The 27,816-nt window shown below is 40.9% G+C and overlaps 1 protein-coding gene across 1 annotated transcript in view; it reads left to right on the forward strand.

Annotated features, from left to right (window-relative positions):
* The window catches only part of Pde9 (phosphodiesterase 9), a 158,720-nt gene that overhangs the window by 82,624 nt on the left and 48,280 nt on the right, over nucleotides 1-27,816 (forward strand). The window contains exon 4 of the mRNA XM_070206684.1: nucleotides 19,038-22,138. Within this exon, the coding sequence (XP_070062785.1) occupies nucleotides 19,924-22,138 (2,215 nt within the window). The 5' untranslated portion in view covers nucleotides 19,038-19,923. The remainder of the gene's footprint in view (nucleotides 1-19,037; nucleotides 22,139-27,816) is intronic.

Genomic DNA, 27,816 nt, shown 5'->3' on the forward strand with positions numbered 1-27,816 from the left:
TCTGTTCTAGTTAAAAAAAAAAAAAGAAAAATAAAAGACAGAATAGGCTTTTAAAACTTTTAGCATACACAGCTTGGCAACTCAGGTTGCTTTTAGAGCATTCAAATACTTGAAATCCCAGTTTACAGTTCAACCCAATTAGACTTATCTTAAATTTGTTTCGTTTTAATCATTTTTGGTAGGAGCTCATATATCTTATCATACTAAACTTTCGAGGGTTACACCAAACGCATTTGAACCGCATCGGAATGGAGCTGATTAAATGGATCCTACAGCTGTTGCGTGTGGATACAGTTGATTTTATGGCCACTCTGAGCCTGGCTATGGTGCTCCACTTTGGTGGCTTTATATGGCATCCATTGAACACACATCACCCGGATCTAAGCTCGGGCTTGTATATCTGTGCAGTGCTATTGCTGTTGATGCGACCCTCGAGTCGCCAGCGTACGCTGGAGGGGCAATCGTTAAGTTTCTGGCATGCCATTTGGCCCAATTCATTGAAGATGACCCTGGCCTTGATGCTGCTGCAACATGTGGCACTGTTGCGCCTCTGGGACAGCTCTGTCTGGCTGCTCGATTGCACCCTATACCGATGGTCGGGCAACGGTCGCCTCCTCCTGGCCGTCATGCTGTTCAGCTATGCCACCTATCGTTGGCTGTGCCAATTAAAAGCTGATGCCGATGCCGCAGCAATTGAAGATGCAGCTGCAACGCCCCCTCTGACGCCAACTGGTTCGAATATCTTGCTCAATGGCACTCGCAATCGTTGTCCCTACTGCTCCGCCCCGACCACCAGTCCGCTACCGGCCAAAGAGCTGAAGGATGAGCTGCCATCGCTGAAGGATGATCGGCTGCAGAAGCTGGTGGAATTTGCGCCGCATGATAACGCTTTTGACGAGAAGCCGTTGACTGATTTGAAGCCGTGAAAGTGATGTATTAATCGGGCGTCGCTCTGCCACGCCTCCTCAGCCATATATGCAGAGGTATACGTACAGATATATATTTAGAAGGAACTTAGAGTTTGATTTAGTTTAGTTTAGAGTGAATTTCACTTGTCCAATTGTGCAGAGTAAGGAGTTGGAAGTTTTAACAATAACTTTTGTATTATTGATAATTTACAGTAGAGTTTTTATGAATATTTCAGCTAGTTTTTGCAGGGTATGCAGATAGTTTAAAAGGGTTTGCTTTATAGTTAAGGTACACAAGATTTCCCCATACGTTTTCTAGCCATTTAATAGGGACTTTTTATATCCGGGGTGTATTATAAATATCTGTGTATACATGTAAATTCTTGATCAATCGAAGTAATGATATTTCAACTGGCAAGTAGATTCCCTAAGGCGCAATGAAAATAAAATTCACAGCTGGAAGCACGTGTGCAAAAGTACTTTACGTTTCGATCAAAGGGTATTTTCTAGTTGATCACGCTCGCCTGAAGTATTTAGCATTTGCAGCTGCTGCTGAGCGAATTGGTTTTTCATGTAAGTGCATTAAACGCACAGCACCATTGGCGTATGTGTGTATGTGTGTGAGTGTGTTGGGTGTACATCAGTCAATCAGTCAGTCAGCCAGTCAGTCAGTCAGTCAATCATTCAGTTATTGCTGCATCATAAACAGCTGTACGCACATCATAAGAGCAGCAGCCGAGAGCAGCCCATTTGAGGTTACAAGAAAAAGCGCTTTATTTGACCCAAGGCTGAGGTAACAGCGCCCACTGTGCGTGTGTGTGTGTGTGTGTGCGTGTTTGGGCTTTAATTGAATTGCAAAACTAGCTGCTGCCACGCCTACAACATGTCCCAGTCTTGAGCTAAATTGTTTTTTGCGGCTACAGACGCTGCTTTTGCCCTGCTCTTAAGCTGCATCTGTTTTGTTTCCTTCTCTTGATATACTTCTAGGGGTATACAAATTTTGTCGCGACATATGTAAGTATAGAAAAAGAATTTGGAATACACTTTACTACTTCCGTATCTGCAGAACTATTAAAAAATCGGGCGACAACATTATATAGGAACAATTGAATGGAAATATAGCTTTCGGTCAACCGTCTTTCTCGGCCATGTGTCGTCAAGGGTATTTGATCTTCGGCATGCCCCAGCTAATCGTTCTTTCTTATTATTATGTTTTGTTTTTAATATTTTTTTTTTTAATTTTTTTGTTATCGCTCTTTATCTGCCTTAGAATTTTTATTCTTCGTTTTCTTTTGTCTTCCTGTTTGTTGTTCCTCGGCTTATTGCTGCCCTTTTGCAGTGACAATGTCGCTGCAGGATATTGTGCGTTAAAATCTGTCAACAGAAATTCAATTACATTTTGCGTTACTCGTCGGGGGCGGGTGGCGCCCCAGTCGCAGCCCCAAGGACCAGGGTGCAGAAACCAAGCCCCAGCCTCAATCCGACTGCCTGAAGCATCGTCTCAACACTACTTGCTACACGCTCCACCCAGCCCGCGGCCCTTCTTCCTGCCGCGTTCCTCTTTGTCGCTGTCATCAGCTTACAACTGTTCCAACACCACTACAACTGCCTTTTTTATGGCTGCAGTTGCTCTTCTTATTTCCGCTTCGCATGCCATTTTTTTTTTTTTGTTGTACTTTCTCTTTTCCCTCTCGTCTGGGCTTTTAACGGCTGCAGCCGCTAAACGGGATTGAGCCATTGATTCAGCTGAGCGAAACTGCATTCTTGGAGCACGTTCCGGCATCTCCTCGAGGCGACAACTTGGCAACTGAGACTCATGCATAAGCTGGCAATGAATGCCACTCGTGGGCCGCAGTAAGCGGCAGCTAGATGGATGCACGCACAGCTCGCCGTTGGGTATATCGGTTGCATGCCTCATGACTAAGGAAAACTCTTCTGATTGATGTGGATTGATTTGAAACATGACTAACTGCTGATATACTCTGTTTAAGTTGGGAAAGCTGCTGTCTAGGGTAGCTGCTATTCGAGCACACCGCCGCATTGGCGCTGCTAGAGTTCAATCTATTCCAAAATTAGTTAGCCAGCGCTTGGTTTACGACTTGCACTCATTTATCCCCCCTTTTCAATGCCATTCGATAGCCCCAAAAAACGGAAACCGGGCCAAACCTGTCCATCAGCTGAGCATATTTCGCCTAAGTGCTCTTAGCATTATTAACAATATCTTCTTAGCGGGTTCTTGTGCTCGGAACTGAATTGAAAGCATGACAACGCGGCCAGTGAAAAGTCTTTCAGGCCAAAAATGGGGAAAGCAACTTTGCTCCTTAACTAATTCAGCTTTACAGTCGGATATTGCTTTCCGGACTGATTATAGAGTTAATGTCCTTCTGTGTGTCTGTGTGTGTGTGTGTGTGTGTGTGTGTATGTCAAGCTGTAAAATAGCTGCTGAAAAATCAGTCAACATTCCAATTTCAGCTATGCGAACGGAATTCGTCCTTTCACAATCAACAGCAGCTGAACGGAATATTCATTAATTTATTCGTTCATTGATTCATGAACGCTTTTATTTAATTTAATTGGAATATCTGACTTTTAATAAGCTCCTTTCTTGATTTACTGCAAATTATTTTGCTTACTCTTCTTGTATGCTCGTAATTATGGAATTTTCTCGCTGTTTAGTCAACTATGCTCGGCCACGCTCGGTCGACATCTTGATTCTGCTTAAACTGTGGACTTCTGTCAGTTTAATTAAAGATAATTAAGCTTGGCTTAACAAAAATAAATAAATGATTAATATTTAAACAATGTTTTGTAGCTCAGTATGTACTCTTTGAGTTCGCATCTTAAATTCTGCGTTGTGCGTAACTCTTAAACATTTTTCAACACATATGATAAAGATAAACATTAGTTTTTTGATTCGGCCAATTCTTCTTTATGTAGGTAAATGTAAAATAGAAAATAACGGGTTTTTATGACACGTTTATCTAGCTTATTATTTTTATTCTTCTTTGAACATTGTTCGTAAAGGTTGCGCGGTAGCTGTACAATCGAAGCATCATAGTACGTTAATCAGCCTTTCTTCTTATTTTCTCCTTTGTTTAAGCGAATTGTTGCAGTTAGTCACTTTAATCTGTCTTCTTCCTTTTTGAATTCTTCTATGTGCATCGTACTTAAACCAAGCCCGGTTAATCTCAAAACGAATTAATATAGTTAGCCTTCTTTTTCTAATTCTTCTCTTTGAAAAGTTATTGAACATTTGACACCGACTGTTAAATAAAATTGTTATCAATTATTTCGAATATCTATACGAATTTCCCCATATAGATATGCAATATGCAAGGGCATTTTTTAGCACTTATTAATATTGATTCCATTCCAGGAACTAGTTGAGCTGTTGCCCACACAAGTGTCAGAAACTTTTACGGATATACCAGTTGACACTGATTGGAAATCGATACTAGACAAATGCAATGGGAAAATTTAAAAATAATAATTCAATTCTGAACCCCAATAAAATCCATTCCGGCCAAACTAGTTAAACTGAAAGTTGAGATTTGTGTTTTCACACTTTTCACATTGACATTTTCTCTTTTTGTACCTTTGGCTTTTTTTGTGTGTGTGGGTGTACGGGTACGGGTGGTTGTACAGATGTGTGGCTGTGTGTGCGGCTCTGTAGGTGTTCTCAGCATTTGGGCAGGTTCGTCCTCTTCAAATAGCAAATGGAGGCAATGAAAGCAAAAGTTTTTAATCAGTTATGTAAATTTGTTGGCCTCTAACTTTGTCGAGCTGTCAAAGTCGCCTCAGCGCAAAATTTAATTGGCTTTTATTTTATGTATTTATATATCGGAAATATATCTGACGCGGCGCACACGATAAACGTTTCCCATTTCTGTTCTGTTATTTAAAATATTTCGGTCTGCCAATGGCAGCCAAACTGATTTATTTACATTGCCTTTGCCTTTGCTTTTGCCTTGTTTTTTCGCCTCTTCAAGTTTTTAAACATTTTTATATAGATATTTATTTATTATTTGCCTTCTTAAATAATGAATATAATATTTGCATTAAAATGTGGCAAGGAAATGAAATTATTAATTGAATATGTCAAGTGTAGCGGGTCTCTCTGGTTGCACGGCAAATGAAGTAAATATTTCAGTGACAGTTAATAACAGAACAAATGTTAGTCTGTAGCTCTTAACATTTATCGTTTAAGGCTTTCTGATAATTAACAATAATCTTATGTATCTAAGAATTTTTATCAATCATATAGCTTATGGTAGCAAATGTTATTAGTTGCAATCGAGCAGCAATTGCTTCTCATACCATTTCAGTTAAACTTTACGACTGTTAATTGTATATTTAACCTCTGTTATCGTTATGATAACGCTCGGATATTACTCAATGTTACTTTATTTAACATGGCACAAACATGCTTTGAATAGCACATAACGTATAAAACCTTTTCAAAGCAATTTAGTTAAGTTCTTCGACTGTTAGTTGTTTATTTATCACGCTGTTATCGTTATGTTATCGCTTTGTTATTATTAAATGTTAAGCTTATTAACAGTACTGCTTACGTACTTATGTTATGAATCGCACTGTACTTTTACTTTATTCAATTTGTGCATAATTTGAATATTCAAACAATTTTATTAAATCCTATTATTCAAGCTTAATTTCCCAAAATCTTGAGATCCTAAGCTTTTGTTCAGTGGAAACTTGATCTTAGCCAACTCTTTGCCGCATACTCAAGAGTTGTATTCTCAGAGCGCACTTCTGACGCACAGCGATGCGTAACTATAACAGAAATTGTGGAAAACGGCTAAGAGTTTTATTTTTTCATCCAATTTATGCCTGTAATGCCGTGGCACTAATTGCTGGCTCGCCACTTAAAGCCCATCAACTCGCACTTGAGTTAAGCTTTGACTTTGCTGCTGGATTTGTAAATTTTCAACTTAAGACCTATAATATTATCCATCACTCAACGCAGCTGAAAGGTTATTTAAATCGCCACGCGTTTCCGCTTGACTGAATGCTTTCTAAACCACCTTGTTGGTCCCCGTCCGCCCGCCGCTCCCGCCTCTCCCCTTCATTCCACCCTTTCCTGTGTAGTGCCCGCCAATGGGCCAGTCGTCGATTGTCTGTGATTTCCGCGCCAGCAAAAGTTGCTTTAACACTGGCGACCCGCACAATTGTGATATGAACTTTGGATGACTATTTGCGACACTAATGGATATATATATATATGTATATATATATGTATATATATTAAAATATAGAATATATATATATATATAGGTATCTGAATTTGTATCTATATTTGTGTCTTGTATCTCGATCTATGCCTGTGCCTTCCGCTCGCTCGCACTGCAACTGGGTGCAGTCAGTTCGTCTGGCGCTGCTCCTGCAATATGCATGACATGGGCGGCAACTGCCACATCCACACACACACACACATACACACACTTTCTGGTATGGCCATTAATTGTATGGCCCGGAGAGGCATTGTGAGTGACTTGGATGAAGCAGGTAAGCAGCTGCGATAACTCAACGACATTTCATTAGACCATTAACTGTCAACTGCATGGACATGAAATCCCTAGTACTGGGCGCTCAGTCTCGCTCAGCAGCTCCAACACGGACTATCTGCGTCTGCGTCTGTGTGTGTATGTGCTTGGTTTTCCTTTTAATGTTTTTTGCACTTCCGTTCTGTGTCCCGTTTTGTGTGTGGTCAGAATTCTGTGTTGTCTCAGAACAAATTGGCCAGAAAACATGATTTATGCTTGAACTCAGAGTTTTGATTTAAGCATTATCCATGTGTCTGCTATTTGTGCATGCCATATCTTTACTTAAAAGTCTTTTGATGGATCTCTTGCCCTACATATACCTGTGCAGTTCTTAACAAAATAAGTGTTGTAAAATGTCTCAATATTATTAAGTGTTTGGAGAAAACCAAATTATTAATATTTGAATTGTTTACGTCGTCGAACCTGTGTACCTGTCAGTTTTTTTCTCTAGCACGCATGTCAATTTACAAGTATTTAAATTGTTGTTTAGTGGGTAAATATTACTTAAAACTGCCTTGTGAATAGGTTTTCATAACTACAATGCTTAATCAAATGATTTACTAGCGAGATCCACAGCTTTCTTATGTTTTCAGGGCTCATTACGAAAAAAAAGCTAATAAAAGTTATGTCTATCATATTTTAGAAAGTGGAGATCATTTCAAAAGTATTCAACTATATGCTCTATTATTTATTTTTATATCTTACTCTACCAATTCTTAAATCGGTAGCAAATAACAGATATTCAGGGATGTTAAACGCGCCTTTCTCTTACCTTTTCAATTCAATTAAAATTCATGCTGAATACTACATATGCTTCTTTTACATTTCAATTGCCTAAGTGTTGTAAAGCGTCCAGACACAGCGCTGTTTTTACAAAACCCAATCCCAGATCTTCTTTCGCTTGATTCTTTGTAATAAGTGTTGTAGGGCGTCGACGCCAACGCATTTATGTGCTGAGCATCATAAACACCACAAAAAATGGTGTTTCCCAACACACTTTTCTGTACATTCCTGCAATTGGCCCAATAAGAAATCAGGCAGCATTTAAAAGGAATTCAAACAATAATCCATGTTGAACGTTCCCACATACGCAATTTGTGCAAATTTACATGTATGTCTGCGTGTGCCTGTGCAAGTGTGTGTCGGCATGGGCATGTGTGTGGGTGTATTTTCGTGTGCAAATGTAACAATGTTGTAACTGGTAACTGTCAAATTGGCTGACAGAGCAGCAAGCATGAAGTCACTCAGAGAATGGGCTTGCAAATGGAAGCTGGTTATGGGCCCGAAATGCCAGAGAGCACACACATTCTAACACAGAGTTCCACTTGGACTCGCACACACATACACACACACACACACATACACACACACATACACACTAACATACACAATGTGAGGCTGTCAAACAAATAGTTTTCGTTTTGTTTACTCGGCTTGCTTTTTGGCCAAGAAGTTGCCCACTTGCCTTCCTGTATGTGTGTGTATGTTTGTGTCTATTTGTGTGTGTGTTTGCATGCGTGTTTGAGTGTGTGTGTTTGTGTGTGTTTGTGTGTGTGTGTGTGTGTGTGTGTGTGTGTGTGTGTGTGTGTGTGTGTGTGTGTGTGTGTGTGCTTGTGTGTGTGCGTGTGACTGTTTGTGACTTTTGATTAGGCCGAATGTTTGCATGGTGGTCACAACGTCCGACCCTGCGTCCTTGGTAAATACATTTTGACCTAGCTGAGCGACAGGAAGCCAGCTGCTGTCTACAGGAGCGCACTGCGGTTACACTGTGGCCCAATTGCGGACATGGCTGCACACGGCCAGTAAAATGCAATATATGCAACCTCTAGCTGCGTTAATTTGTGTGCAAAGTTAATAGTTACCTCTTAACATTACGTATGCTTAATATTTTATGTACCCGAAATCTACATCTAGCTTAACTTGCTCAAGTTAAGCAATTGTAATACTCAATCATAGTCAAATACAAGCTTTCAACTAGCTATTCACTAAATTTATTTTTAAATGCAGCTCTTCTGGTTGAATTCTTTCTTTTAATAGGTTTTTAGTGGAAGTCTTCATATCGTGTTTAGTTCCTCTTGCTCTAAAACTGTGGTAATTAATATACCAAGTTTCAAGACACATAATAAACTCTGTGAAAGAGAATTCGACTAATTAAGACAGCTTTCCATATTTGCATCTTCCAGTTAAGAGCTGTTCTACATATGTGGAGCAACAAGTTCAACGTGTAAAAACAGTTTTGAGTTCACTAACGAACATATCGCAACAAACATATCGATAAAACAATGATCGCACAAAATATATATACTTATATTTCCGAAAAAAAAAAACAGAATAGTGTTCTTTAAAAAGTTTCCAACGCGAACGTTTTGCTTCCATTTAAGATTTCATGTACTTACCCACACTATCGAACTCAATGATCATTTTGTATAGTGTTGGTATGCACAAAAGTATAATATAATTATACTTTTCGCTTTGAAATTAAAATAAATGACTGCTCTGTCTGGTTGTTTAATTTGAAAGTCTTGTTGGAGTTCCATTTGTCGACCATTGAAGTGAGCTGTTGCCGCAACTTTTGCTTGTTTTGCAACACTGTACGGTAAATGTCACAGCTGAAAAGTTTTTTTCTTGACGACAACAAAAATTTTACAACTTTTTCCTCTTTGACTTTCATCGTATTGGGACATGAAAGTGTAATACTTAATTACCTGTTAATAACACAGTGTTGAAAAACTTGTTAAAGTAATTTTACTAATTTTCTAAGTAGCATATCAATTTGAAGATATTTCGCTTACTGCTGACAAATATTGGATATTACATATGTGCCTTGTGGTTTAACCTTCAGGTTAGTTTCTTATTTTTGGGTGGCGACAAGACTTGCGCTTGGTATACTCATGTGTGTGGGTGTGTTATCTGCTGGCAAATATTGTCTTTATTTGCAGGCAGCAGCTCAATTTTTCTTTGCACACAAACAACAAAATTGTCAACTGTTATTTTTATTTTTATACGTTTTCTTTTGCCTCTTGTCTATTTATTTTTATTTTTTTATACTTTTGTTGTTGCTGTTGTTTATCTTGCGGACATTTCATTTGACTCACAGCTATCATCATTTGTTTTGCCACGTTGACACGTTGACCACATACCATTTCTCAGTGTATGTGTGTGTGCCTGTATCTTATGTTTATTTGTGAAGCCCCTTTCGTAGCCACCTTTTCGCTCAGCTTATGTAACCGATGTATCCATCAACGACCCTCACTTTGTCTTTTTGATTAATTTTCGTTTTATTTAATTGAAAGTTTAGTTGCACATTTACTTGGATTAGCTGTAAATTCATTTCATATGTGAAAGCGACAATGAAAATGCTCAAAAATAAAGCCAGAGCTTAACAGCATAGCTTGAGAACCGCATAGGCGGGCGAAAGCAGTGTTTAAAAGCATCCAATTAGATGTCAATGTTTGTTTGCTGAAAAAAAAAGTTACATACAATTAAACGTTGCTGAGTTTAATACATATTTCATTCGAAACTCATCCAATTCGATCGCATTATTGCAAAACAAAAAATGAATAAAAACTCATTTTATTTTGCCGTGCAATTTTATCATGAAAATATTTTTATTTGTCATTATTCAAACGAAGTTTATGCATGCAACGAAATTATTCATCGTTAACACAGCGTAATAATGTTTTACAATTTTTTTACTCTATCTATAAATTCTCTGGCCGTAAATCTGGCTATGAAAATTAAACCCATAGCCATAATTTCATGCAAACTCTTCCAGCTGAAATGCAAATTTTCTTATTTTTTTAATTTGAACCTTTTAATTGAACTTTGCAATTTGCCGGTTAAGCTGGTTTTTCTTGTTAAAGTTATATTTCAGTTAGATTTCATTCAAATCTTTTATATGCTCAAATCTTTCAATTAGGCCTAGAACTTTTCACCTTTATTACACGTTGTCTCAGTAATAAAATATTGTAATATCCAAATTTAAAAGAAAAGTACATTTTAGACAATTGTCGGTGGCATCAACATTTTTGTTTTTATAGATTTTCATATAAAATATAAAGTTTGTAGCTTGATTAATGTTTACCACAACTTTAGCGCAATTATGAAACACATTTCCCAACACTAGTTTATAGTTTGTAAAATTGCATAAGTTTCTACACGCTTCCCTTGACGCACAGAAGCGAGATAAGAGATGAGAGAGAGTGGGAAGGAGTGCAAAAAGTTGCTTGCACCTATTTTTGCAGACAGCGCCATCTAGCGGACAGTGGACAGTGAGCTGTTATCATAAGGCCCGAAGAGACCGGAACTATTGCTGCTAATTGCGTGTTGAGCTGCAGCCACCACTGTTGTTAATTAGCTATGTTCACGACTTAACTGCGAATTGTGACCCGAGAATCAGAACAGGATAGAAACCACACACGTGTGTGTCCATGTGGAGCAGCCAGCTGCCAGAGGCGTTGCTTGTTTACTCGACTTATTTATAGATTGTCAGGGATTGCGCCACAAAATTAACATTGCGTGCAGAGCCCCAAATCACACCTCCCTAGCCGTATTTTCCATATTGAAGCCACATGAGGGCAACAAAACAAAAAGAATGTGTTGAAAAAGGTGAGCAAAAATATTACTAAGTGAAGGTATCCACGTTTTGCCGGAAATCAAATACCCTTGGAATATATTTCTGATCATACATCGGTGTACGCATGAAAACTGGTTTAAATATTACAAACAACTTGAATAGTTTTCTAACAAAAAGAGCTGATTCGAAACAGAAGACAGTCGAACATGCCTGCTGCTCGCGAATACATATGTTACATACATTACAAGTTAAGAGGCAAAATTAGAATACCCCTTGCCAGGCATATAAGAAACTAAAACTAATGCGCTGCATAGGTGGAAAATGGCAAATGGCAAGTGGCAAATGGAAAATGGAAAATGTGTGTCTGACAAATGCAAAGCAAGCAAAAGGGACGACGCTCTTGCGCTCTTCTACACTGGCGCTCGCTGTCCGTCGCTCCTGTCGCTGCTTGGCAAAAAAGCAGAAGCGGTTAAGAGCTGCGTGGGAGGCAGCTTGGAGGTGCCAGCTAGGACTTTTGATTTATCACCTTAATAAGCGGCAAAGGATCCTGTGGGTAACATTACTTACAACTAGCTTGAATGATGAATGATGCCACCCTCCGCTACGCACCCTTGCCATGTCTGCAGCCAGCTGAGACAGGTGACCCACACACACAGGCAAACAAAGGCAACGAATACCCCAAGACACACACATGCACACTCACGCACTCACACACTCACTTCAGCCATAGCATCATCAGCAGCACATTATTGACATGAAATAGAAATTAAAAACCCACACACACACTGGCACAGAGATTGACAAATCTGAAAATCAGTTGCTTAAGTAACTTTGCCCGGGCGTCGTCCGTTTGACATCTCTGTGTCCTGCACCCGGTATCGCGTCTTTTAACCATACCTCCAGTCGCCTTTTCGCTAACATCCTGCTTGCGTCGTCCGTTCGTTTGTGTTTATTTTATACGGCTCGTTGGCTTTGCTTTTAAACACGCGCTTTCGCTCTTTTTCTCGCTCTCTCCCTGTCTGTTCCTCGGTCAACATATTTTTTTTTTTATCTGTCTCTGGGCTTGTTTGCGTTTAGTTTGATTGAACGCCAATGTCTCTATTGAGGGTCCAAATATTGTAGTGTGTGCGTTAGTGCGTGTGTCGCCTTCACGTACTGTCAAAGCATCAGACAGCACTAGTGTTCAGTGTTGCTAAGATGCTTAAAAATCAAGAACGCTTCAAACACTCATTCGAAAACGCGTACAATTTAACCCATTTTGGCGAATTGTTGCAATTTACAAGTTCGAGCTTCAATTTCATTTTCTTGCAATGTTTAGTTTTAAAGTTCCCGACATTACTCTTTATAAATGATTATTTTATCTAGACACATAACAAAGCACTCGATTTTACACTTCTCCAACACTTGCATATTTATTCCATGTAAAAGAAAACAATTCGTTTTATCCATTCGAAAGTGCTCGATGGAAAGATATCCTGTACCAAGAACCGAATAAGGTATGAATTTAAGCGCGGGCCAGAAATCAAGGCAGCACTCTTAAAAAAATTATGTATTATATTATACTTCGATGATAGTCGATTTTGAGTTCTTTTAAAAAAAAAAAAAACAGCAACAAAAATACGTACCTGAACTTGAAAAAGAAGAATACAATTTGTATATTAATTATCAATTGGTTTTCTAGAATCAAAGCGAGCTATCGATTATTTCATACAGACTTGAAGTCCCTAGCACCTATAGTTTTCGATTTCGACCTGTTCTGTTCATGTCTAAGCAACTCAGCATACTTGAAAGTAATTTACTGTAACCCATATTTCGATTATTATCAAGGACTATTCGAATGTTAAACATCTCGTTTTCTTAGAACAAAGCTGATAAAACAGAACTAAATTGTTGTAACATTGAGGGAGTGCACATGGCTGACAGAAGCACAAATAACATGTATGGTATGTACTTCAAGGCTATTTAAAGGAATTACACATAGTCCTATAGATAGATATACGATGCCCTCAACAAAATGAAAACCAATTTGGAAGCCAATGCCAAAGCTCATGCATTAAATTTCTCTCCTTTGAACCATTCAAATTCCATTCAGGACCGTTTTGCAACCATTTGAATAGAAATAGCCAAATGTTGTTGTTGTTGTCGTTTTTGTTGCTCTTCTTTATCATATCGCAAGGCTCAAGCACTGTTGTCATACATATGCACAGCACTGTGTGTTAACAAGTGCCATAAAAGTGCCGAAAAATGCATTTAATTAGTTGCAGGTTAGCCAGGACTAAGAATAGCTGAGGCCAGGATGTGATGGGGTGGCGCTTAAGCGATTTCCGCTCTTGAATTCAATATTTTTTCAGGGTGACTGTGTGTGTGCCTCTGTGGGTGTGGGTGTGGGTGTGGCTGTGGGTGCGGGAGTGTTCTGTGCGTGAGTGTCTGGCATATTTCTATTTTAAGCAAATGCACAATGCAGCCCTTACACAGACACACACAAGCTGTAAAGTATGGAAAAAGAAAACTAGAATGTAGCAGCAGGCTGTGAATTGCCGAATATTTAATACCCTTGCAGGCTATATTTGAATTTATGAATCTAAAGTATTTCGTATTTAATACTAATACTTAATGAATTTGGATGCTTCGAAAATAATATTATAATATACATAGCTTGCACAAATTTCGTTGCAAAACTAAAATACGCCCTGGTAGGGTATTAGCGTAGCCAGTCAGCTTACACATACACGCACACACACAAACACATTCACAGCTAGCAAATAAAACGTTGCCGACCGCACGCCATTTTCATGTTGCATCCTGCCATTACATACACACACACATGCACTCACACACAGACTTAGGCACACACACACACACACACACTATCACACACAGAGACACACGCTCGCACAGTAGCCGGTTTCACGGTTCCTCTGGCCGCATATGCAAAACTGCTCGTTTATTCAACAACATAAACATTGTTGTGCACATAAATTTATACAAAGTTCTAGCTTACATACCAACACATAAACACACACACACACACACACACACATACACACACACACACACATAGACATACACTCGCAGCCATGTGCTGGCACAGTTAAACGGGCCGAATCGATATTCATATCAACCGCAAAATGTGTGTCGACGTCGCTGCCGCAGCCGCAATTTAAGTTTTTTTTTTTTCTGTTCTAATTTTTAAAAAAAGAATACCCTTAAATCAGGCAGCGTAATTAAATGGCTTACCATGTAACGCTTAAACGCCTTTCACACCATTTAGCCACATTTATTGGTTAGGCTTTAAATTATCTCTCTCGCCCTCTATCTTTACTATCGTTCTACTCAATCTCTACTCTATTCTTTCCCCTTCTTACTCATACTCTTCTGTCCTCTCTCTCGCTCTGTCTCTCTCATGTGAATGAGATTTTGCTCAGCTCTTTCGATAATATTTAGTTAAGGGTATTCCATGTTCGCTTTTGTCTGAGTGTGTCAAAAGTGTTGCTTTTATATGAGTTTAGCTCATGCGGGTGCTTTGCCTAAAAGTAGGCTGCACAATTGATGCATTTAAATCACCTGCACATTGCCAGGGCCGACACGCCCTCGCCCTCGCCCTCGCCCTCCAGCCGTCACCTTTAGGCGAAATTAACGCTTTCAACATATGCTTTGTAGCTTTTAACAATCAATGCGTGAATCGTTCCGTCACTTTAAGCGCAGTCGGAAATTATCGCAAACTTTAAATAGGCTTCGTGTTTATCTTAAGAGACAGCTGGTAAAATTTGTTAATTGGCACTGCGACTTCCGTATTCTAAGTATTTTTATATACGCTCACCTATGTATATACCTATGTATATATACCAAAAAAAAAATAACAATAATTATAATAATTATGAAAAGAAGAAATTAATACACTTTCTGAATTTGGCATAGTACTTGAAAATCGAAAAGACTTGAAAATCGGAATATAGAATATAAATTCTCTCGTATGATGCACGAAAAACACTCGCCATTTTTTAAGCCTATAAATAGGACATAGACACGCTTTGGATACCTCTCCCGGTTTGCCCTTAAACTACAAGAAACTAAAATTTAATGGCAAAGACGAAAACTTTTCGAACGCCATATTCAAGCCCTGAAAATAACATAAAATGTGGAAAAAAAAAACCGAAAATAATGAGCAACGCATTTTCCCTATTATAAAGCTAAAATAAGAAGAAGCACTGCCTCTGGCGCAACTTGCAGCAAGTGTGTGTGTGTGTGTGTGTGTGCGTGTGTGTAAGCTAAAATGTTTATTACGGCAGCTCGGCTCTGGGTACTGGATGTCTTCTAGACGGCCAGTCCCAAGGAGCTGCATTAGAAACTTCTACCAAAAACACATGAGCCCCGGAGCGAAAACAAAGAAACCTGATCCGCTCGGGCCATGGAAGGCCCAATTAAGCCCCTTCTAACCAGTTTTAATGGAGTTTGCAATGGTTTCAGCGTATAATTAAGAGAAAAGCATCGATTATACCAACTGATGCTGCACATATGTGCGCATTAAGTTGATTTAACTAGAAAATGTATATGTGTTTTTGGGCTCATTAATGCATGCAAGCTGAGGCAATAATATGTGCACACAAACACACAGATGCGTATATAAATTTGCAGGGCTTTCGCCTGTACCTTTTTTTCCATTTAATGAGTAAACGAATAAGCGGCATCATTAAAAATAATTGCAAAAAGCATTAACATTAACACATGCTGAATTCGATATCGATTCTTATCGATTGCATGAAAACGATCCATGGAAATAAACCCGAGACTTGGCTCATTCGACTTTATCGACTCTACTTTATGGGATCGGAGATGGCTCTGCCTGAATGTTACATACGTTCGCACAAGTCTATAAAGCCGATTTGCAATGTGTTCAAGGGTATAAGAAATCAAATGCAAAGTACGACAACGAAAGCAGCAGCACAAATTTGGCAAGCGCCCAAAATTGTTACCATTCAACAGTTGGCCACATTCGTTGAGGTCGTCTGGTCTGCCAGGGTGAAGGGAATGGGACAGAGGGGGCGGCAGGGGGGCTGTTGAAGCTGGGCATAAGTTGGTTTTTGACAGGAGGCAGTAGGCATGGGGGCATGCGGCAGGGTGGCAGGCACAGCTAGGGAGCTGGTCTGGGGTAGTTGTTGTTAGCGTGCTTTTGGATGCGAAGCCGCATTTGCGTTCTCGTCGGCTTCTGTTTGCATTTGCGTTTTGTCAGCCATATGACAGCGGCGGGCAACACAGCAGCGCCACCTGCGGCTCAATATTGACACTTTTGTCGCTTGTCTCTCTCTCTCTCTCTGTCTCTCACTCTCTCTCTCTCTCTCTCTCTCTCTGTCTCTGTGTATGCTATTCGGAACGTGTTTGCTCAAGAGCTTTATACAAATAGCCCATAATTAAATGTAACAAGTTTCCAGCAACAAATAAACAACAACAAAACATGACGGCAAAATGTGCGACACCTGCCTGCTCCCTTGCTTTGTGTCCTGCCAACCTTTCATCCATCCATCGAGCCTTCCATCCATTTATCTATTTATCTGTCTGTTCATCTGTCTGGCCACCACTGCCCTGCCCTACCCTGACCGCCACTCACCTGCTGATTGGCCCATTTTTTTTTCTCTCTCTCTCAGCCAGTCGCCTACCGCGCGTAGTGCCCGACATTGTTGGGATGCCAGCGCAATGTGCACAGGGATTGGAATCAGGCACTTCCCTCTGCCTTTTATCCGAACAGTTTCCCGCAAAATATGCGACGTCAACTGCTCGCAATGCGTTCGGAATTTCAAGCCAATCCAAATATTTCTTCACTTGGATAGTTGAGTGTGCCTGAGGAATTGTGATAACGAGCCTGATTCTAATGAATGATTGATTGAATGAGTAAATGAATTGATTCAAGAACACACACACGAGGGTGTCGACTCTTAAATATGCCAACAGCCACATTTCTTCATTAAATAGCTCGAATTCTCTCATATTGACGGCAAAGCAAGATTGGACATTAACTTGAATCAATAAACCGGTTATCCATTCAAAAAACGTTCTATTTAATCAATTGCTTAAGTGAAGTCAAAGCGATTAAAGGAGCTGGTGTATATGATTTAGTGTGAGCTAGAAAATGGCTTTGATGTGCTTTAAGCAAAAACCTCAGAGTTGGTTTTAGATTGTATTGTATCAGTTGAGCTTACGCCTCCAAAACATTAGCTAAAGAAGTTTTATATAAATGCCTGCAATAGTAATATTCAATTGTTTCACGTTCTGAACTCTTACAGTAACCGGAGGTATCTAGGAGTCGTGAATATTTCTAAAAAACAGGTGAAATGTTAGCTACACTCGCGAAATGGGATTGGGTTTAAAAATGCCTCTTACAGAAATATCAAAAAATTTAATCCGCCTACTTACTAGAGGGCATCTGGCAGTCGTGTATACCCTAGCGTGCAACACTAAGCATTCATGTATTTGCTTTGGTGCCAACTGCAAATTCTTGCACCAAATCGCTTTGTCTTGCCGACATACGAGCTGCTAACAAAGATGGCAGTCGGGCGGACAGGAGCTGGAACACAACACTCCCCTCACCCACACTGCAGCTGACCATGTGTGTATGTGTATATGTGTGTGTGTATGTGTGTGTGTGTATGTGTGTGCTTGTAAGTTGCACTTAACAGACTGGATCCATGCGCCATGGGGAAGTTACTGTTTGACATTTGCTGTCATTGTGAATGTCCTCGACATTTGATGTTGTTGTTGTTCTTGTTATTGTTTTTATTGCTATTGTTGTTGTTGTTGTTGTTTTTGTTGTTGCCACCGCCTGCGTTGCTTTTGTGCAACTGCCGTTGTTTGTCCAGAGCCCATGGCCAGCAGCGCCTTTGTCTTCGGTGGCCAGTCCAATATATGTACTCGTATATGGAAACAGACCTGCCCGGCGTGTGTGCAGCCTTGTGTGCTCAACTTTCAACAGTTGCTCCAGCGAAGAACCTATAACACGTTGTGCAGCACTATTACAAAACAGAAGAGAACAAATAGATAAGAAGAAAACAGTGCTGTAAAGTACGGTCTTAAAATGTACTGGCTTTTTCTGATTGATTTCCTTCGTTGATTTCCTTGTTTCATTATACGGATTAGGCAATTTGATCAGCCTGCCAAACCATCAATCTTATAACTGTCTAGCATTGAATTTATTGGTTTGACAGCTCGATTTAAATTTTGCAGTTTTATTCATTCTTCTGAAGGTTTTCAATTGTTAAAAGCCGATTGCAATACTTTCAGATTTTCTTGCAAAGTATTCTTATAAAAATATGTATAGAATTAAGAAGAAAATTATGTGCCAGGCATATCTATCTTATTAATGTGGAGATCAAACCGTGAAGATCCAACCAAGTCTTTCCTTATAAACCAGAATTGTGCATATTTTGGAATATATTTTTGAAATTACAACTGTAGCTCTTTAAGTTTGAACAGGATTTCTTATGTGATTGGAATTTTCGGCACTGTGCATTGGTCTGGATTCTGAATATTCAGTTAAAAGGTCGTTTATATCCAGAGTAAATATAATTTCCAAGTTGCAATTGCTGCAAGTCCTTGATTTCCATTGGTGTCAAAATTAGATTTTATATAGAAAGTTAAAAACAATGTAATATAGTAAGCACGAGTTACTTAAATGCTTGAGTCCAAAATAAAATACACATAAAATTCTCAGAAAATAGAAATTTCTCAAGATTTGATTTTCTGCGAAATACCATTTCCCAAGGCAATTCGTCGAAACACCAAGCAGGTCTCAGTTTCGATAGAAAACCTAATTGTATTAAATTTCCGAGGCTGGAAATTCTAACTAAGAGACTCATGATTTATTCGGAATTGTCTAATGACTAATGCAATTAGATGCACTTGTTAATTAAAAATAATTATGATCATATTTATAAGGATGATTATTGATTCAATATTCAAGACTAGTCTAATCCATTTTGAATGCATTTGCTCTTATTGCAGCTACAAAACTAGCAACTGGCAGCAGCAGCTCAAAGAGCTTATGAATATTTCAAAACGGAAACGGAAATCAAGTGCTGGCTAACGCCAAAGATAATAACAGACATCTGCAGCAGCAGCGGGAGCCGATACTCAAAAGTCGGGAGTCGGGAGTCGGGAGAAGAAAAAGAAATAGTCGTCAGTCGACAGTTGAAAACAATGCAAATTAAAATACAATAAAATGTAAAACACGGCAACAACAGCAACAACAACAGCAACAACAGCAACAGCAACAACAACAGCAGCAGCAACAACAGCACAGGCGACGGCAGCAGCAGCTGGAAACAAATCTAGCTAAAAAGAGCAAGAGCGAGAGTAAGAGTAAGAGAATAAGTGAGAGAGATAGAGAGAGAGAGAGAAAGAAAGAGAAAGAGAGAGAGAGAGAGGCGGGTGTTCGTGGGTGTGGGTGTGAATACTGTGGTTGAAAGCATGCCAAATGGAAATGAGAAGCGCGCGAAGTGGCGGCAACTTTTCCACTGAATTGATTCGAGCAGAAGTCACAGGATACGCGGTGTAGATAGCAGCAACAATTTGCATAATTTTCAGCAGCGGACACGCCAGCAACATAAGCAGCAGCAGCAGCCAAGGGCATAAAAAGGCGCCAAAACAATACAAATACAAGTAATAAATAAATGAAAAATAGCAGAAAAAAAAACATAATAGACAATGTAAGCAACGGTACTCAAAATTCATAAAAATAAAAATAAAAATAAATCAACACACAAAATACGTCGAAGCCAACGAAAACGCGCGCAAAACGCGAGTGTAACGCGCGTGAAACTCTACAAAGCAAAACAAAAAACAACAAACGGAACAACAACAACAAAACGGCCGCAAAGTTTGCCTATAAATGTACCAGGACAGCAGCTGCAGCAGCAGTAGTCGACGTGGCAGTGCAGCAACAGCAACAACAACAGCAGCAGCGGCAGCATCAGCAGCAGCAGCAGCAGCGACGGCAGAAACTGGGGACGAGGACACGTTCGAGGCGCTGACAATAATAACAACAACAACCATAACAACGACAGCTGATGCTAAAGTTGGCGCTGCCGAGGCAACAACAACAACAACAACAACCACCACATTGATAACAGCAGCAACAAGCGCCGCAGCAACAACAGCAGCAACAGCAACATCAGCAACAGCAACAACAGCAACGAGCGCAGCAATCGACAGCGCAGCCAGCAGCAACAACAGCGACGACGACGACGACGACGACGTCTACACCGACGCCGACTTAGATATTGAGTGCACCACTGCGCACGGCTCCCGCTTGCCATCCTCAAACCTAAGCAACAGCAGCAGCAGCTGCGGACATGCCGCGCTGTTCTGCGACGCACGACGACAACAACAGCAGCAACAGCAGCTACAACAGCAGCAGCAACAGCAGCAGCAACAGCAGCAGCAACAGCAGCAGCAACAGCAGCAGCAACAGCAACGGCAGCAACAGTTGCAGCTGCAACAAACGCAACGCGCCGCCGCTGCCCTAAACGCCGATGTACGGCTGCTGCGCAAAATTGGATATATTGCATCCCGGGTGCGCTGCCTGGCCAAGTATTACGGCGACTTTCGCCTGGTCAATCCGTACAGTGCACAGCGGCAGCGACGCCAGCTGCAGGAGATATTGCTAAAGCACTCGATATTCGTTCCGGGACGCGAGCGCGAACGGGCGCTGTTGCTGGCCGCGGCAGCGGCGGCCGTTGGCGCAGCCACAGCAGCAACTGCAACAACAACAACAACAGCAACAGCAACAGCGGCAATTGTGAGTCGCAGTCAGAGCTGCAGCAGCAGCTGCTTTGAGCCGGAGCAACAGGACGAGGCAGAGCAGCTACATCTACAACAGCAGCAGGCATACGAATCGGAGCTAGATCCAGATTTCGCTGAGGAGGACGAGGAGCTGGCATTTGTCACAGCGACAGCAACAACAGCAACCACAACCACAACCACAACAACAGCAACAGCGACAGCAACAGTGCGACGCAAGTCTTCAGCAAGCAGCACAGCTAGTGGTGCAGCAACGGCAACGGCAACCGCTACCGCAACGGCAACAGCAAGCGCATCCGCCAGCGGATCGAGCAGCACATCTGCATCGCTCTTAACGGCAGCCACGCCCATAGCGCTGCTGGAGGAGCTGCTTGTGCAGTTGTACGAGGATCAGGATCAGTGTGGCAGCAAGCTGACTGTCATACGCAGACGAATCGCCTGCACTGACAACCTAAACAACCTTAACAACAACAACAACGACAACAATAACAGCAGCAGCAGCAGCAACAACAACAGCAACAGTAACAGCATCAATAACCGCAACAACAACAGCAGCAACATTGGCCACAACAGCAACAGCAACAGCAGCAACAGCAGCTTCAGCAACGGCCATAGCTTGACCATGTCCACATCCATGTCGAACATGGTCGATGCAGCATCAACAGCAGCTGCCAGCGCGGCAGCAACTGTTGCCGGCGATATTGCTGTTGTGCTGCCCACCAGCAGCAGCAGCACCGGCGTCGGCGTTCCTAGTCAGCACCAGGCACGCGCCTATCTGCAGCCCTCGCTGGATGCCGATAACCCGCGTCGGCGTCGCGCCAGCGACTGCTCAGCGGTGCAGGCCGCAGCCGCACTCTCCAATCAACTGCACTGCATCACGCTGAAGAACAACAATTGCACAGCGGCCGCGGCAACAGCCGGCAAGCTGCCCTTTCATCGCGGCAGCTGCGGCGCCGCTGGTGAGCATCTTCTGGCCGCCAATTCAATTGCAAATCGCGCCACCATTATTCTGAGCAAGTCCTGCAGCAATGTGGACGGCGATGTCAGCCTGACGACAACCGTCGGCAACAAGCTGCGCGCCAGCGCCACCGACATTGAAAGCAACTCGAATGCGCTGAACGGTGGCCGCATGGAAGCTATGCAGGCCATTGCCGATGCGGCATCTAACAATGGCAACAATGAGTACAGCATTCTCCAGTTGAACAATACGATCATCCAGTGTCATTTCAATGATGATGATTTTCGCGCCCTTGTCAAGGATCTCAAGCGCAAGGTTGAGTACACGGAGCGCATGAATTGGCTATGTAAGTAGCAATTTATTTTTCATTAGCTTAACTTTTTAATATACAAACACGAATCATTGACTGTATTGTTTATTAGTACAGAATGTACTCTCGGTCCCTGCTAAGGCGCAAATGAATAATGAGCGATATATTTTTTTTATTTAACTATTTCTGGCTCGCTTAAACTAATTCTGTCAAGCCAAGCTGCCAAGCTGCCAAGCTGATGCAGTGAATTTGCTGCAACGATAATTCTTGGTCTCTTAAATTATACTTTAAATGAAAATATTCGATTATGTAACTTACAAGTAAGGATTCGCTTTGATAATGCCTAATCCATCAAATTTAATGTAACCTAAAAGTAAAGTATGTACTTGCAGTTGCTGTTCGGGCGCCAATGTATAATGAGCGATGTCTCTCGATAATTTTTCTTTTGGGACTCGTCCAAGCTGATTCGGTAAATGCGCTGTTTTGATAATCCTTCGCTGCAACTCACAATGACAGTTTGTACTCTCAGTACCTGCTCGGTCGCCAATGTAAAATCCATAGTTTTCGAATCTCCCATAATCGGATATGATTACAAACGCTGATTATTCCGTGTCCACACCGAGCACATTCATACATTATAGAGTACAGCTCTCGGTTCCTGCTCGCGTTCATTATTCGGTGGATTTGTGCAAGTAAAAGCATTGAATCAGTTAAATGCATATTAGACTTTTCGTTCAATCCGCAATTCAATTATTACGTTGAATGAATTTCGTTCCCTGCTTGGGCGCAGTTCAAAATGCTATAAGTTTAGCTATCTAGTTTTTGGTCACAAACAAACTTTTACAAATGTAGCGAAACGGTTATTAGCATTTTGAGCTCGGGTGCCGTCGAAAATTTCATAAATTACAATTACAATTAATCGTGCTACATGTACAAATGGCTTGAAACAAAATGTTACAGCATAAGTATTATCGTATTTAGATAGTTGAGAAAGGCTTGCTACTCTACTCGCTGACTTCTTGTTTTCAGCTACGATTTCGGAAACGGACTTTTGTGTGAGTCAAACTCTTGAGGCAAATCGTTTCGAATGGGCGAGGTCAGCGAATGCAGCGAACCGAACAAATGCGAATGGGCGACCCCTTTAGCAATTGTGAATGCCATTTGAAATGATTTTTACATTTCATTGTAGTTCCATTTACTATTTTGCATTCGCATTTGCCTCTTGTTGCCTTCGCTTACGGCTCATTTGAGGCATTTACACATCAAACTTGACCGGTCATTTGTTAGCGGCATGCTTTGAATGCTGACAACATTCTTGGCAAATATCAAATGTTAAACCCTGAATGCATAACTTGCACTGTGTATGCAAATGTGGTATGCTATCTATATCTGATTCGTTTTGTTTACCCAGAAGTCTTACGAGTGCCCTCTGCAAGCAAAAGCGTCGCTGTGGCATATTAATATATACAAAGTAGATCGAATTGCTTTATTATATGTTAGCAACAATCGGTTCAATATTTGCTTGTACACTTGCTTTCCAAATTGTCAGCGACTAGTAGATACCCTGTACCTCCCAAAAATGCGTTACTGCAATATTGATGCAATTTATACTTATATTGGTATATTCTTGATACACCTTCTCTAGCGCTTCTATCTTCGAGATAACCGCAGAATATGTCGATTTTTGTGCACAGTTACATACCATTAATATCAATTGTTCTAAGATACCCAAGCTGGAAAACAGGCAAGGCCAATTCACACAACGCATTAAAAACTTGCATCGGCTCCTACTGCTCCGACAAGGAAGTGGCTTAAGGATAACACATCAACAAAAACAAACACAACAACAACGACAACAGGCAGCAGAGACAACAATCCGAGCGTGTAACTTGTGATGCTCATCAAAAAGATGCGCTACATTTGGAGTCTGCATAGCTTTAGCTGTGACTGGGCACAGTGTGCCCCATATTCTTGCCTGGACTGTAGACAGCACACTGTCTGTGTCTGGCGCTTGATATTATGCTATCGTCCTTTCTCGCTCTCTCTCTCTCTCTCTCTCTCTCTCTCTATCTCTGTCTCTCACTCTCTTCTCTCTTCTTTGGTCTGGCTCTGCTGCTTGTGGCTGGCCCTTTTTACGCCTTTTATGTGTCCGGGGTGCATGTGTCTGTGTGTCCAAGGACAACGGACGGAGAGGACGACAACAACTTTGTTGAATGGCATTAAAAGTTGTCTTTGTATCGACGCGAGACGTTTGCCGTTTGCCATGGTCCTTTTTTTACATTGCTTCCTTTTTCGTCCTTGCACTTCGCTGGCACATGTGTGCGTGTGCATATGCGTGTGCGTGTGCGTGTGCTGTCACTTTTCCACTGTGTCGCATTTTAAACATTTCAATTAAATTGCCCAGTCGCTTGCCTTCGATTCGCCTTCAATTCGTCTTCAATTCGCCTTTAATGCGCTTTCAATACACCCTTAATTAATTCGGCTTTTATTTGCCTTGCAGCTGAGCATTTTGTTGCCTGCTTTTTGGCGCCTGTTGATTGCCTTTTCATCCATTTTCTCTGGCTTGTGACACCTAATATTTACATTCTCTATCTCCATAGCTGTATCTCTTTCTATTGTCCCCCTTTTTCTCACCCTCTCTGTCTTTTCCCTATACCCCGTTCGCTAGAATCTCACTGATTCGTTTGGCCGCTTTGATTTTTATTGTAGTTGTTAATCTCTTAAGTTGATTACCCGCTCAAGCGAATAGCTCTCTCTCTCTCTCTCTCTTTCTCTTTTTATTTCTCTCTCTCACACACATCCCTTATGCATATATATGGCTGTATGTGTATGTGTGTGTGTGTATGTGTTTGTGTGGCATAAGCTGTTGGAGCAATCATTGAGATCGTTACTTCGTTTTCTACATGCTGCCGCTCCGTGCCTTCTATTGGCCTTGCATAATTTTATGGCTTGATTTTTAACTGTTTTCCACCCACACAATCTCGTCTTGGCCTGCATTTACAGGCCAAAAGCAGCTTTTGCAACTAACAATTAAGGACACCAGACGTTCAGGGCCACATAAGCCGCCGTGCATTCGCGGATACGGCTAACAGCAGCAAAAGTTCGCGTTCTCTCGTTAATTGAAGAACGTAGAGTCATAAATTTAGCTGCCTTTTGTCTGCATACTAAGTATTTTCGCTACAGTGGCTGATTTTGTTCAGTGTTGCTTAGCAACACTGCATGTAATTAAAATGGAATCAGATAGAAATATACTGTTTTTATGGCAACTTAAAAGAGAGGGAGTGGGCGAGGGAGCGAGGGAGAAACCAGTGAAAACTGTTTCCAAACTTTGCTGTACATATTCAAGCTCATCCGTCTGTCTGTAGGTCCGCGAGAACTCAAAAATTTGTATGTTTATATTAAGCACATTTTAGGTATGTGGGCGGGCTCTCATATGTAAAGGACAAGACATTTTGAACCTTATTTCGTAGAAATTCAAAACCAATCATCATGTTTTCTATTTCCTTTGTTCAACTTAAAAAAATACCCACATTTATGGTAAAAATACATTAATTGATTCACCTAAAGTTTTACCATAGCGAAAGCTTAAAATATTTTAAAAATGTATTTCAGTTTTGCAGCAAAGTTAAATATATCGAATCAAAGTAAGCATCGAAGTGCTGGAAAATGTCAAAATGTGCAAATGCAAATATCAAATTGCAACTGGTCACACTGAGTGTAGCCCACAGCATAAGTGGCAGCCCTTGTTTACATATATACATTTTAAAAGATAGTTCTATTTTTAAGCTGATTCCAAAACTCGAATTGCTTTCGCCTAGATTGCCCTAAGCTCTTGAGGAGCCTGGCGCATCAAGCACTGCTCTTCTTTATCAATCTGAACTGAGCCTCAACGATAGCACCTGTTGTCAAGTTAATTTCAGTGTCGAATTTAATATAAGCCAAAGACTAAGTCAAGCTGCACAGTGGGCTGGGCTTGGAGTTGGGGGCTGTTCACTTAAAGTGGGTCAAAACATATCGCACTGTGGGCCACGCAGCATTGGGTCGTAAATCAAAGCACAGTGCCACACGTACTGCCCACACGCCTGGCTGTCTGTCTGTCTGTCTGTCGCATTGTGTGGAGTATGTGCCAAAGGTCGCAAAACCGAAATTGCCCCGCGGCTGTGTGCCATTAATGGTGAGGGATGGTTGCTGGAGGGAGGTAGGGTGGCCACAAAACGCAAAATGGTCATAAATTCAAAAAGCCTAAATGGCTTGGCAATACCGACAACATAGCAGCCGCAAGAATTTCAAAAAAAGAACACAAGAAAAAAAAAAGATGGAATCCAAAAATGAAAGAGCAGCTAAGCTGGATGCACAGAGGAGAAGGGCAAGGAACAAAAATGAAAAGAACAGGTCACATAATACGAATGACAAATAATAAGAGGCAAGAAATATGTCGGAAATCTACTCAAGACAGCCACAAGCCGCCAAATGCCAAACGCTAACCAAATGCCAGCCAAGAATGAAGGAGAGGGCACGAGCGGCAGAAAGTAAGGCACTTAAAACGCCGAACTGGGACTTGGGCAGACGCGGGGAGGGGGTAGGGCCTAGGGTCAGGCTGACGTTGGCTGCGACAAAGGCAATGGCCAAATGGTGAACGGCAAGCAAAAATCTAATAATAATAAAATACTTTATTGTTCGGTTAACAATTCAATTGTTTCACTTAACAAGACTCGACTCAACAGCGACAGTGAGAGAGAGAGAGAGAGAGAGAGAGAGAGAGACGGGGCAAGTGCTTGGAAATATGCGCAAATGAAATGGAGAAATAAAAAATAAATTGCCACAAAATAACATTAAGTGATAAAGTGTTTGTCAAATCAAAACGAATGACTTGAATGACTGACAAGGCACCATGAGAAGGGGTGAAAGAGTGCGAGGGAGGGAGGGAGGGAGAGAAAGAGAGAGAGGGAGAGAGGGAGAGAGAGAGAAAGAGCGAGAAAGGAGGGGAGAGCCACAAATTAATCAGTAAAGTAAAAACCAGGCAGTGAAAAACTCATTAAAGTCTGTCTAAATTTGCCGTATGCGAACACCTCCAGCTATGGGTAAACTAGCAAACAGCTTTCGTATTACGCATACGCAATGTTAGCCTCAACTATTAATAGCAAAGGCGCACTGTTAACGGTTCGCTCATACAGCGTTTTTTTTTTCAGAATCGAATAATTTCAGTAATGGCAAATAATACTTAAGAGAACAACTGACTTAACATTTCGTGAACATATAACTAACAGTTTCTCACTTACAGCTTCTTACGATAACACTTAACATACAAATGTAGGAAAGAGCTTCTCACTGACTCAGCACTTCAACCTAGCATGCAAATGAATAAGTTATAACAGATTGTGTAACAGCTCTCTATTTTTTGACAGCGGCTAAGCATGCCAAAAAGAGTTTAACGGCTTTGCTTACAACTCCTTGATATTACATGAATATGTAGTTTATTTTCTGCTAAGCGCAGTATAACATAACATGCAGCATACAATATATGATTTAAAATAAAATAAAATTCTATAATAGATTTAAATAATTTCTCGAAAAGTGGCAGCTTTGAGTTTTTAACTCTATACATTGCCTGTTTCTGTTTATATTGCAACCTTTTACCAAGGCTTACTGTGCATTTCTCCAGAATATACATTGTCAAAGCAAGCTTTCCGGTGAACTTATTGAATTTTTTGCTG

Source organism: Drosophila virilis, chromosome X (assembly GCF_030788295.1).
Source record: "Drosophila virilis strain 15010-1051.87 chromosome X, Dvir_AGI_RSII-ME, whole genome shotgun sequence".
Classification (NCBI taxonomy): Eukaryota; Metazoa; Arthropoda; class Insecta; order Diptera; family Drosophilidae; genus Drosophila; species Drosophila virilis.